The sequence below is a fragment of the Engraulis encrasicolus genome, chromosome 4 (assembly GCF_034702125.1).
Source record: "Engraulis encrasicolus isolate BLACKSEA-1 chromosome 4, IST_EnEncr_1.0, whole genome shotgun sequence".
Classification (NCBI taxonomy): domain Eukaryota; kingdom Metazoa; phylum Chordata; class Actinopteri; order Clupeiformes; family Engraulidae; genus Engraulis; species Engraulis encrasicolus.
Window position 1 is genome coordinate 54,387,819 of NC_085860.1, and position 14,445 is coordinate 54,402,263.

The 14,445-nt window shown below is 45.9% G+C and overlaps 1 protein-coding gene across 1 annotated transcript in view; it reads left to right on the forward strand.

Annotated features, from left to right (window-relative positions):
- tmprss15 (transmembrane serine protease 15) overlaps nt 1-13,986 on the forward strand; it is a 20,032-nt gene extending 6,046 nt beyond the window's left edge. Inside the window, exons 10-21 of the mRNA XM_063197896.1 lie at nt 182-287; nt 809-956; nt 1,793-1,934; nt 2,642-2,731; nt 4,338-4,463; nt 4,735-4,875; nt 7,085-7,195; nt 8,040-8,172; nt 8,745-8,837; nt 11,010-11,180; nt 11,817-12,886; nt 13,877-13,986. Coding sequence (XP_063053966.1) covers nt 182-287; nt 809-956; nt 1,793-1,934; nt 2,642-2,731; nt 4,338-4,463; nt 4,735-4,875; nt 7,085-7,195; nt 8,040-8,172; nt 8,745-8,837; nt 11,010-11,180; nt 11,817-12,886; nt 13,877-13,986 — 2,441 coding nt within the window. The remainder of the gene's footprint in view (nt 1-181; nt 288-808; nt 957-1,792; nt 1,935-2,641; nt 2,732-4,337; nt 4,464-4,734; nt 4,876-7,084; nt 7,196-8,039; nt 8,173-8,744; nt 8,838-11,009; nt 11,181-11,816; nt 12,887-13,876) is intronic.
- Nucleotides 13,987-14,445: the final 459 nt, after the last annotated feature.

Below are 14,445 nucleotides of genomic sequence, written 5' to 3' on the forward strand. Positions count from 1 at the left end.
GTACAGCAGTAGTGGTGTTAGTAGTGGGTTTGCTCTTTCATGGCCCCAGTGCAGACCACACCCTGGGCAATACATCAGGTGACACAGAGGAATCATGACTGCTGTTGGTGTTGTTGTTATCGTTGTTATTGTTGTAAGTAGTAGTGTGTTTCTGAATGTCTCTTGTGTTGTCATATGGCAGGTTTCTACATAGTGACTCCAGGAGGTTTCGGGAACTTTGAGAAGAGTTTCAGACTCCACAGCCTTCCTCTGGCGCCCTCCACTGGCCCAATGTGCCTCAGCTTCTGGTTCGTACGTCTGTGTATGTGTGTGTTTGAGAGAGAATGAGAGAGAGTGACAGAGTGGTGTGAATGGTGTAAGATTTGGGGAGACAGAAAGAAACACATTGCACACAACGAAATTACATTTATGCCTCATCCGTGCAAGGGGACAGTCCCCAATGGCGCCCCAAGGGAGCAGTGCAGCAGGATGGTACCATGCTTAGAGTACCTCAGTCATGAAGGAGGATGGGGGAGAGCACTGGTTAATTACTTCCCCCAACCAACCTGGCAGGTCTGGAGTCGAACCGACAACATTTGGGCTACAAGTCTGATGCCTCAACCCAGTGTTTCCCAACCAGGGGTACGTGTACCACTAGGGGTACGCGAGCACACTGCAGGGGGTACTTGGAAAAATGTAAAAAAAAAACTTGACTTAGGGGGTACTCATGGCACAACGAAAAGGCTTGGGGGTACACAAGACAAAAAGGTTGGGGAAATACTGTCCTAACTGCTTACCCATGACTGCCCAGCATAATATTTGTGTGCAGGTATCACATGTATGGGTCTGAGATAAGCAGCCTGAGAGTTTGGATGAAGACGAAAGACACCTCCTCTCAGCTGTTCCTTAAGGAGAATAACTACGGAGATCACTGGAACTACGGCCAAGTCACACTCAACACCACTGCAGACATTACAGTAAGAACTAGTCACACAGAGATGCACACACACACACAATACTGTACACACACATTCACATACTGTACACATGCATGGACACATGCTTAAACACAGACACACATGCGTTCACAGACACACTCGCCCAAGCACGCGCCCAAGCACACGCACGCACGCACGCACGCACGCACGCACGCACACGCACGCAAGCACGCACACACGCACACACATACACACGCGCACACACACACACACGTGCGCGCACGCACACACCCATAGACATATACTTGCACACACCTAATAACAGATACTGCACAAAATAGTACAAGTACAACCATGGCAATTGTATACCTGCATATACTCTTCACCTACTCTTCTTTCACAGAATGTGCCTTCCAGTTTGGCAACTGGCCCTGATAGATCTGAATGACATCCACTTGCTCTTCAAAATGTGTTCGAGGCCTTTAAGAGAACCTTAAGGGAATGAAATGAGGGAGTCATATGTTTTACAGTATGTCTCATAAGTGAGTACAGCCCTCACATTTTTGCAGATTTGTAAGTATATCTTTTAATAGGACAACATTAAAGAAATTTCACTTTCACACAATGATAAGTGAGCTGTTAACAACATATATAACCGCTTAAATTTGTTGTTCATTCTCAAAAAATCTAAATACAGCCATGTAAAAATAATATATACTTACAAATCTGCACAAATGTGAGCGGTGTACTCACTTACGAGACATACTGTATTTGTGTCTCAGCACCTAGTCCACCTGTAGTGCAGCTGTGGTTATGTCTTAGCACCTGGACAGTTTCAGATGTGTGTGTGTGTGTGTTTTGTTTGTTGTCTTGAGGTTGTGTTTGAGGCGAGGAAGAGGAACATGAGAGGAAATGACGTGGCCCTGGATGACATCAGCATGAGTGACGGAGAGTGTGAAGGAGGACCTCCTGACCCCACCCCCGTACCACCGCCAACCACACCCCCACCCATACCAGGTGAGCTGAAACACACACACACACACACACACACACACACACACACACACACACACACACACACACACACACACACACACACACACACCACCACCCATACCAGGTGAGCTACAACACACACACACACACACACACACACACACACACACACACACACACACACACACACACACACACACACACACACACACACACACACACACACACACACACACACACACACACACACACACACACGTACTATACCACCTGACCCCACCCCCGTACCACCGCCAACCACACCCCCACCCATACCAGGTGAGCTGAAACACACACACACACACACACACACACAGTTCCACCGGCACCCATTCCTCCACCCATACCACATAAGTGATGACACACTCACACACAAACACACACTAACACGCATTCCTCTGCTTTACTGAAGACACACACACACACACACACACACACACGCACACGGTTCACACTTTTGTATTATGGCACACAGTATGCACTGATTTGAGTTTTTTAGTTTTTTACCCCACTAATCGTTAATGTGTGTGTGTGTGCGCAATCTGCGCATGTGTATGTCTGTGTGTGTACATGTTTGTATGTGTGTGTGTGTGTGTGTGCGTGTGCGCGCGTGTGTGTATGCATATGTATGTGTGTGTGTGTGTGTGTGTGTGTGTGTGTGTGTGTGTGTGTGTGTGTGTATCCCTCAGCTGACTGCGGGGGCCCGTTTGAGCTGTGGGAGCCCAACACCACACTCAGCTCCCCCAACTACCCCAGCGGATACGGCAACAAGCACACCTGTGAGCACGCAAGCCCCGCCCACCCACCTCCTTTACTAACTGTCAATCAACACAAGCCCCGCCCACCCACTTCCTTTACAAACTGTCAATCAACAATATGTCTCTTCCACCTTTATTACATTTTCCTCTTTGTAAAATAAGCACATTATAGAAGCAAAATGGGAATTAAATAATAAATAACAGTCACCAATTGCAGATTGCTGCCAGGCTTTTTGTTAGTGGTGTGCATTGGCACGGCCCTAACGATTCGATTAAGATTGCGATTGGGGAGGTAAAGATTCGATTCTACTGAAAGCAATGGAATTTTTCATCAGTCATGAGACAATACAAGCAGTCAGATACTGAACAACATTTTATTGGCTGTTGTGTGTATCAGTCTTGCAGTTTTCAATGCTTTGAAGCAGGGCTTCGAACCGGTTCAAGGAACGAAAACGAAAACCAGAAACTTTTTGTATTTTACAGGGAACAGAAACGAAACCGGAAACGTTATTATTTTTTATGTTCTGGAACAGGAACACTTATTTAAAAATAATGGTAACCGGTTAATACCGGTTAATACCGTTCCTCAAACAAACAAACAAAGTCATTATTTGCCTGCGCACGTTACTATGGCGGCTGAGGTTCACGTCCTGTGTGACATCAGACATTCTCTGACTGAATGGAGGGAGAGCTGTAGATTACAAAGTCTTCACTCCACATCTTAATTAAGAGAAACCACTGTCATACAAAAGGACAGAGTTTGCATTGCATTATTGTAAGACATTGCAGGGAAGTACGTGCAAAGCGCACCGACAATGTTCGGCGTCATTGGGCATCCATGGCCGCTTCAAATATGCACAAACTCACAATGTCCATCATAGTGCTCCCTGTTACCCAAGTCAGCGTGGAGCGCACATTTTCATCATTGAGGTTTATTCTCTGCTTCTCCGCTTAGGTCGTCCCTGAATGACAAAATTCTGGAGGATATTCTTTTCATCCGCTTGAATAAACAGTTTTGAATGTAGGCTGACTCATTTGCACTTCCGTCTTTCTTTTTTAACGTCAGTTAGGCCTATGGGGAGTAATCAGCTGACAGGAACGAAATTAACCGTTCCGGGAACAATATTTTTTGGTTCTAACCGGTTCGGGAACGTCAATATATTGGTGGAACTCAGAACCGGAAACGTTATAATTCCGTTTCTGTTCGGAACGGAACGTTTGGAAAAAAATAACGGTTCAAAGCCCTGCTTTGAAGCGCTTTCATTTAATTAAAAGTTCATTTGCTCCGGAAATGCCCACGGCAATAATCGAAATTTGAAAAAAACTATATGCCGCATTTGCCAAATTTGCATTTGCAGGCTGAAGGTGGCGAGGGGATCTAACTTTCAGTCATGCGTTCCAATATTACTAGGGAGTGGTCAACGCGGTATATCTAGTGTTCACATCTACTGTATGCAGAGGCGCATCTTGTCACCAGGCTAGGCAGGCAGTCGCTTGGGGCCCCCGAGCCTATAGATGGTTAATAACAGCTAACATTTAAACTTAAGTAGTGGTGATTTGTAATTTCGCTTGGGGCCTCAGCTTACCGTAGAATCGCCTCTGACTGTATGCTCCTGTGGTATGTCAGGTGTGTGGAACCTGCACGCACACGCAGGCCGCAACATCCAGCTGCACTTCCTGGACTTCGCCCTTGAGATGGCCTACGACATCTTGGAGGTCAGAGACGGGCCGGAGCCTGGCGGCAAACTCCTGGGTGAGCAACGTGTGTAATTTTGTGTGTGCGTGCGTGTGTGCGTGCGTGTGTGCGTGCGTCCGTGCGTGCGTCCGTGCGTGTGTGTGCGCTTGCGTGCGTGCTTGGGGGCGTGCATGTGTGTGTGTATAATGTGGATATGTTTACTTCAGTGTGTGTGTGTGTGTGTGAGAGAGAGAGTCTCAGGGTTGTTTGTGTATGAACCTGTTTACATTCTAGCTGTTTTCACAGTTATTATTGCTGATGTGAAAACATTCCTCCATGTGCACTACAGGTGTGTTCACTGGAGAGCGGAGCTTTCCTGACGTCTTCTCAACAACCAATCAGATGACGCTGCTGTTGTTCACCGACAGCTCAGGGAACGACAGAGGCTTCAAGGCCAACTTCAGCACAGGCATTGGACTGGGCCAACCTGGTGAGGGACACGCACGCACGCACGCACGCACACACACACACAGACACATACGCACACCAGACTGGGCCAACACGGTGAGGGTTATCACCAGGTGGGGATGTTTTTTTCCATGAAACGTGACGTCACAAAATGAAGTTAACACGACTAACAGCTCAATATTGGGTGGTATCAAATGAATAACACTTAATTCAGTCAAAAACAAGGGGACAGGGTGTTTTTTTTCCCATTTCGGACACGGACACTAAGACAATGCGTCTTCATTGAGAGGTGTTTTTTTTTGTACTACAGTTGGACATCTCTTTCGCAAAAATATTACATTGAAATCGCGACGGGGGAATTCTGTAGCCTACATTTCGTGTGCCAAAGACACTTCAGTCACTCACAATCCTAAGCGCACTAACCCTAGAAATAGCCACCGAGTGTAGGCAGAGGGGGCTACTTCAAGGTGTCGTCCTCATGCGTTGCAACTTTCTACAAACTTTTAGTCGGGTGATACAAATTCATTACATGTTCAGGCGCTCCACCCATTCCGTCTGCCTTGACAGTAGCCTAGATTTACGATTAAGGCACAACGGCTTCATAGCCTAACGTGCAGACAGAAATACTTAAACAATTTCAGTTTTCCTGATGGCAAGGGCGCACATTTGCACACAGGTGACGGTTTCATATCGTAATCTTAATTCAATTAGCTTTCATGCCTACCTGTTGGGGTCTTTCATTTGCTTGTGGTGCCCTTACAATCCATTTATGCTCCGTTTTAAAGCATCTCCCTTCCTAAAGCAGCGTATACAACTGAAGAGAAGAGCCACGTTTAGCCTATTCGGTTCGGTTCACCCTGATTGCCAGGACGCACTTTTGCACACAGATGACTGTTGGTTTCATATAGCCTAGTTCCAGTGACTTAGGTAGGCCTAATTTCTGCCTTTTGCAGTCTTTTATTTGATTGTGGTGCTTTCTTTCTTTTCTTTCTTCTTTCTTTCTATTAATTCAACTTTTCTGCTCCATTTTAAAGCACCTCCCTTCCTAGACCACCTGCTTTTTTGCCATTTGCATTCTGCATCCAATAGGCACCTCATCAATTAGCGAGAGGGCGCAACGCGCACCTCCTCTGCAGTCTAAGAAACCCCGAAGAAAGTGATCAGGACAGGGCGCCTCTCGCAACATCTGCCTACTGTCGGTGCGTCTGTTTGCATAGCCACTCAAGAACAGTCGGGAGTTGGAAGCAAAGTAGTCTATTTCAAACCAAATGTCTTTTTAACATTTCCTTTGTTTGCTCCCCCACTGACGCTGCACAATGCAATGCAATGCGCCCTTTTTGCGCGCCTGTTTGTAGGCATTAGCCAAGTAGTTAGGTAGGTTGTTTCCTATTTGATAGTCCATCAAAAAAGGACGAACTGCAGCTTTGGCGTTTCCTTTTCGCAGGTCGTTTGCATTAGTGATATGTTACTAATCCCCGTACAGAACGCAACTTTGTTGCATATTTGCTGTTGAGTCCGGGACCTCGTAAACATCAAAGCTTCCACCACGTCGGGCAATTTTGAAAGTGAGTGCAATGTAGACTGCAGAAAAGGGTCACAAGTTGCCTGTCATGTCAACATTTTTGTTAGTTTATTTTGATAGGCCTATTCGCGAGGATATTTTTCCAGCAGAGATAAAAACCAGAAGGGGGGACAATCCCCCCCGGCAAATCGCACCCTGGTTATCTCACACACACACACACACACACACACACACACACACACACACACACACACACACACACACACACACACACACACACACACACACACACACACACACACACACACACACACACACACACACACACACACACACACACAGACAAACACATGCATGCACACATACATGTACACGTACACACACACACACACACACACACACACACACACACACACACACACACACACACACACACACACACACACACACACACACACACACACACACACACAATCAATTACACACATATAATCAAACACACACACACACACACCAGACAGGGCCACACACACAGGGTCACACACACTCAGACGAAAACATGCATGCACACACACACACACACACACACACACACACACACACACACACACACACACACACACACACACACACACACACACACACACAATCAGATACTTACACACACACACACAATAATTATATTCCTATTGTCCTTTTTTCCCTCCAGAGCCGTGTCCAGCCGGAGACTTCCAGTGTGCCTCTGGTGTGTGTGTGTCCAACAGCAGTGTGTGTGATGGGGTGCCCAACTGCCCCGACGCCTCCGACGAAGCACAGTGTGGTGAGGGTCCTCTTTCCATTAGTGTGTGTGTGTGTGTGTGTGTGTGTGTGTGTGTGTGTGTGTGTGTGTGTGTGTGTGTGTGTATATATATGACTGCAATGATGTGCACTGGTGTACATCCAGTATGGCTGGCATGTGTAAACGAGGTCACCTTGCAAACTCTGCCACTCGCGCCTTGAACTTGTGACCTTCCAGTCACAGCTCCAGTTCGGCACGGGAGGCAGAGAGGAAAGAAGAAGAGAGCAGAAAGTTCCATTGGCCTGTATTGTTACCTCACCGACGCCATCCGCCATTTTTATTTTGGTAGTGCTGTTAATGGGAATCAGCTATAGAGTGAGCGCGTTCCAAGTCAATACAGAAGTTGTTAGAAGTGCACTTGTGGGAGGCACAGGTACGATACGACTTAGCTAAAGGTCTAGGCCGATAGCATACACATTAGGGCTGCACAGTTAATCGAAAATAATCAAAAATCGTGATAAAATTGTGAAATCGAAGTCCTGATTTCAATCGTGATTTAATCGTGGCAATAGTGACCTACCTTTGAGAGCGTCCTTGAAGCCAGAACATACTGAAAGGCTGGTGTTTCTGGCCAGAAATCTGTCCACCTAAGTTTCATGCTATTGCCTTTACATAATCATTACAATTAATTTTATTTTGCTCATCCCGTACATAATTAATTCTTGGTTATATTTCATCTTGTTACAATTTAAAAAAAAAATCTGCAAAAAAATCAATAATCGTGATTACGATTTTGACCAAAATAACCGTGATTATGATTTTTTTTCCATAATCGTGCAGCCCTAATACACATACACATACCCAATGTATTATGTGTCTCCTGCAGTGCACCTGCTGGCCGTCAACAGTACAGGAGAGGCCAGACTGGAGCTCCAGGTCACCAGCAGCCGCTACGCTCCCTGTGCTCACAACTGGACCATGCACTTGTCTCAGTACTTCTGCAGATACCTTGGCTACAGGTAATTAATGTTGTCTCTCTCGCAATAGATGCAATAGATTATTACAATGCTGTTCTTAAAGGACCAGTTCAGTCAATTTCAACATGCAGTTGTAATATTCACACTACTCTGGACTTGTCAGTACCTTGTTTTTTTTTTTTTTCTTCTTCTTCAGCTTTTTCCGAGATCTTGGTCATTGTAATGGGGGCAGCGCTTTGTTTACATTTCAAAAAAACATTTTTATTTATTCCCAAAAACATCCGAAAGGTTATACAACATCAGCAGACAACTAGCAAACAGCGGTACCTTTTGGGAAAATATTTGGAGTAGGCCTATGTTAATTAAAAAAAAAAAATGTAAACAAACGCTGCCCCCATTAGAATAGCTCATATCTCGGTAAGGGCTGAGACGAAAAATGTGGCATCACCGGGTACTGACAAGTCAACGGTAGCGTGGGCAATACAACAGCACATTGAAATTGACTGAACTGGTCCTTTAACTAATGGGAACCTTGTTGCATTAGCCAATAGCTCTCCACCCAGTGCAGTGTGCAATAGCAGTGTCATGCGTCTCTCTTCCTGCTTGTTGGCCAGGTCAGGAGAAGGCCTTCCCGTCTCCGCCAGAGAGGACTCTCTCTTCATCTCTGTCTCTCTCAGGACCAATGGCAGCCTACAACTTGAGTCCAGGTGAGAACTGTGACAGCCATGCCCACGTTGTTAGTTAGTTGCCACCTCATGGACTTAACCCTTGTGTTGTGTTCGTAAGCTGCATACACCTGTGGTGTTCGGGTCATTTTTGACCCGTGATAACAAAACTCAGCCATAAAATACCCAAAAACACTAGTTATCATCAAATATTGTTTTTCATCTCATGGCTAACTTGGTATGTATTCATATCCATGGAAATATTACTTTATGTATTCATCTTTTTGACTTTACTGGTCTTTTATCTTACATTATGCAAATCGTTTTTGATGACCAAAACTATCAAAATCTGCATAAATTCACTATTAATACCTCCTAAAGTGATACAATTAGTGATTATGTTGTCCATGTATTACAGCTGATATGAGAGTACAACAACCCCCAAATTTATTTAATTGTTTTTTCTCTAATATTGATAAATATCATCAATAGTGGCATTTGTGGTGTTGAGGTCCAAACCAACCCAAAGAGATTTATAGCAGGACAAAGACCAAATGTCAACTAAATTAGTTTTTCAGTATATAAAAACAATGTTTAAATATGTTGACTTGGTGTTTTTCAATATTAATATGATTCTAGTGTGGTAAATATACAAAATAACAATTCTGTCCGAGTCACAGCTATTCCACCAATCTAATGCAAAGATATTGGAAATGAACACATCAATTAACATGAAAAAAGTCACACTATTCATCTGAATCCCCTATGCCATGAACATGGACCATTATGTCATTGCCACATCAACTTTATGGAAAGAATAAGACCAGTTCTACATGTTTGGGTGCCATTATGAATTTTTGATACGTTTTTTTGAAAAAATAATGTGCAAAAATGTATTTAGCAAACAAATGTGTAAAAAATCTCATTATATAATGCAGAAATGGATTCCCTGACCATGAAAACATATGAGTAGACACCAGAAATACATCTGTACTCCTTTCACAACAGGAGATATGACGTATTGTAGTGTATGGGACTGTCCGGCTGCCATATTGGATTTGGAATATGAAAAAGCTGGCAAAAAAAAATTCAGGCAAGAAATATATTTTCCTCACCATAAATCACCAAACTAAAGACAAGGGGCAACCAACAGCTTTTCAGAAATGCATACAACAGCCAAAAATCTATGCCGGGTCAATTTTGACCCTGAACATCACATATGTAACTTTTTTTTTTTTGGACCTTTAAAATTTACTAAAATGATAAAACATATTTTTTGTGTATTGCAATGATTGTGACTGAGGATTAGATGAAGCCTTATTCCAAGAAAATAAAGGAAAGTGTGTTTTTTTCACAATAAAACTTGAAAACGGGTCAAAAATGACCCGAACACAACATAAGGGTTAAACCTATTTGTATGCCATACTAAATCTTTGCATCTGTGAAAGTATTACCAAAAGTCACGCAAACACCTTNCCTTTTCTGTTGCAGAGATGCTTGCCCTGACAACATGGTTGTGGCGCTAAGCTGCAATAATGAGCGTGAGTATAAGTGACCCGTCTTTACGCTGACACATTAATATGCTGTATAGTGATGGGCAATCAGGACTCAGAAACTATAATCCAGTGCCAGCAGGGCCGGATTAACGCACAGGCTAGATATGGCTGCAGCCTAGGGCCCCCCTGACTGCCCACAATCTTCTGCTTGAACCGGACATGTAAAACCTAATCTTTCGGAATATGTTGTTCTGGATTGTACAAAGTAATTAACCCAGTAAGACACGGAGCCCGTTATAAATTAGCTGTTACTATAATGGCAATTACTAAAGGCCCTGCGGACTGTCATAATGGTGTAGTACTATGATAGTAAAGGTTTTTCAGTTCACTGGTGAAAAGCATTTCACTGGGCGAAAAGCACTCATTGTACTGAATCAAGGTTGCCCACCACTGTCAATATGTGCACGCTTCAGTTTGCTGTTCCAAGTTTTATGTCAATAATAGTCAAATGAATGAATTGAGTGAAATATTATTACTAATCATACATACATATCATTACTTCTCCAGCTTGTGGCCTTCGCAAGGTCTTCAGCAACACCAAGTCCATATATGGGAGCACTGGTGAGGAGAAGAAAGATGAACAGAAGGAAGAGAGGAATGAAATGAAGGGAGAGATGGATGAGAGGACGGAGGGAGAGATGGATGAGAGGACGGAGGGAGAGATGGATGAGAGGACGGAGGGAGAGGACGACAGGGTGGTGGGTGGCGAGGATGCGAAGGAAGGGGCGTGGCCATGGGTGGTGTCCCTCAGCTGGTTGGGCCGTCACGTGTGCGGGGCCTCCTTGATTGACAAGCAGTGGCTCGTCACAGCGGCACACTGCGTCATTGGGTAAGGACGGTGTGTGTGTGTGTGTGTGTGTGTGTGTGTGAATTTTTTTATGAAACACTGTGGTGTAATTGGATGGAGAAAGGGACGTTCTCCAAAATTGCTCCCGGTGATTATAGTCAATATACTAATACTAACGCAACGATTGCATGTGATCTTCAGGTTTTTCAGTATCTAGCCATTCAGCCTTTCTACTAGCCACAGTTTTGTTCTCAGTCCATGTCTTTATGCTAACTCAAGAATATGATGGCTATGTATGAACATGTCTCTCTGCATGAAAATACATGTACATTAGCCTTATGTTTTACCAGCATTTGGCTAGTTGGTAGGTACAAATGTCAAGCCCGCCCTGCTGATCTCAGCATATATAAAAAAACCCTTTATTTTGTGTTTTTACACATAACGTAAGTGAATAGAGAAGCACTCATCAGATGTCTTTTTTCATTTTCAATCGCCTGTGAGACGATTACAAATGAAAAAAGAAATCTAATGAGTGCTTCTTTATTCACTTACTTTTGAGATTTGAGTTAATTCATTGACGAAGTTAAGCACCCAGTGTAAAGTATAAGAAGACAAGGTGTTGAGCGAGCTTCCTGATCCTGATCGCTTCGATTCCTGATCGACATGTTCCTCTTTTAGGAAGAACGTCCACCTGTCCAACTGGCGGGCCGTGTTGGGTCTGCACTCGCAGTTCAGTTCTGACCCGCAGAACAAGCAGACCCTGGAGGTGGACCAGATCACCATGCACCCCGACTACAACCGCCGCACCAAGCAGGCCGACATCGCACTCATGCACCTGGCAACACCTGCCAACTACACAGGTGGGTCTACAACCGCCGCACCAAGCAGGCCGACATCGCACTCATGCACCTGGCAACACCTGCCAACTACACAGGTGGGTCTACAACCGCCGCACCAAGCAGGCCGACATCGCACTCATGCACCTGGCAACACCTGCCAACTACACAGGTGGGTCTACAACCGCCGCACCAAGCAGGCCGACATCGCACTCATGCACCTGGCAACACCTGCCAACTACACAGGTGGGTCTACAACCGCCGCACCAAGCAGGCCGACATCGCACTCATGCACCTGGCAACACCTGCCAACTACACAGGTGGGTCTACAACCGGCGCACCAAGCAGGCCGACATCGCACTCATGCACCTGGCAACACCTGCCAACTACACAGGTGGGTCTACAACCGCCGCACCAAGCAGGCCGACATCGCACTCATGCACCTGGCAACACCTGCCAACTACACAGGTGGGTCTACAACCGCCGCACCAAGCAGGCCGACATCGCACTCATGCACCTGGCAACACCTGCCAACTACACAGGTGGGTCTACAACCGCCGCACCAAGCAGGCCGACATCGCACTCATGCACCTGGCAACACCTGCCAACTACACAGGTGGGTCTACAACCGCCGCACCAAGCAGGCCGACATCGCACTCATGCACCTGGCAACACCTGCCAACTACACAGGTGGGTCTACAACCGCCGCACCAAGCAGGCCGACATCGCACTCATGCACCTGGCAACACCTGCCAACTACACAGGTGGGTCTACAACCGCCGCACCAAGCAGGCCGACATCGCACTCATGCACCTGGCAACACCTGCCAACTACACAGGTGGGTCTACAACCGGCGCACCAAGCAGGCCGACATCGCACTCATGCACCTGGCAACACCTGCCAACTACACAGGTGGGTCGGTACAGGGGAAAGTATAAACATCCAACTACCAATTGCCAATTGGAGCCAATTTTGGTCCCCTAGGGGAAATTCTTTCTCTGCACTTTATCCCATTTGGACTAGTGAATCATATTGAAGTACACACACTAGTCTGTAGCAGTGGGCTGCCTGCTGAGCGGCGCCCGGGGAGCAGTGTGGGGGTTAGGTGCCTTGCTCAAGGGCACTTCAGCCGTGGTCCGGTCGGGCATTGAACTGGGAATCCTTGGGTTGCCAACCCAGTGCTCTGACCACTGAGCCACGGCTGCCCCCATCAAGTGAAAGCTAACCTGGGAAACTCCTAGCCTGGCTCTCATACAGACCCTTCGTGAAACTCCTAGCCTGGCTCTCACACAGACCCTTCGTGCTTCATGCATCTTCTTTAAACTTTGTGAGCTAGCACTTTGATCTGGAAATCTTAGACGAGCCCGAAAGAATCAGATATTTCACAGCCTGTCCAATCAGAATCGTGTGGCGGGGTACATACAAGTCAGTGGTTGAAGTAGTACGTGATCCAAAAAAAGACATGTGAATTCTCCAATCAGGTTCGAGCTGTTTTGAACACAACTATGTCTTTCCAGAGCTAAGCGATTGACAATGTTCCAGATGGTACCATCGCGTGAGAACCAGGTTAGGATACTCCCATTGTCATTGTGACAGCACTCCACAGCACAGAGTGTTCACTGCACACTGCACACAACAAAATTGCATTTATGCCTCACCCGTGCAAGGGGAAAGCCCACAATGGCGCCCCAAGGGAGCAGTGCGGCGGGACAGTACCGTGCTCAGGGTAAAAATGTTTGCAAATGTCATCTTTGTTAAATGGAAGAGGCATTGGAGTGGAGTTGTTTTCCACCGTTTTTAAATGTGCAATGACAGCGCATCTGCTGCAAAAACGATACGGATACTGTGTATTTTAAATGCAGACTCTGTCTCTCCTAAACTACAATCCTGTTCTTCCCCCAGATTACGTGCAGCCTGTGTGTCTACCTCACGAACAGCAGCACTTCCAGGCGGGCAGGAAGTGTGTCATCGCCGGCTGGGGACGAGTGGAGGAGGGAGGTGAGCTGGGCTGAGACAAAGTAAAGAGTAATAAAGAGGAATCAAAACCCGCCCACCCACTACAAAAGAGTGTGCTCAAGATGGGTCTCCTAAGGGGGTGTTGTCCCCTCCTTCTTCTTCTATTTTTGAGGTGTTTGCACAAGAAGTGCGCAAAACTACATCTGCAATGAACCAAAAATGTTTCCACCTCCTTTGGCCAATCAGGGCCCCCCTGGTAGGTGGGGGACCCTAGGCTGCAGCCATATCTAGCCTGTGCATTAATCCAGCCCTGCACCCATGCCACTGTGACAAATGTGCATGCTACAATAATTGACCATTACCATGTGGCTATTTACCTCAGCACCCCACCCATTTCAATGTTTGTCGTACTTACTCTCACAGCATTTCTGGTCGGCTAATTCCTGTTAGGCTGCCCATAGCCCTTTTGAATGATTCAGCACTAGCAACACGTCTGTCATAAAAAGATTGTCAAT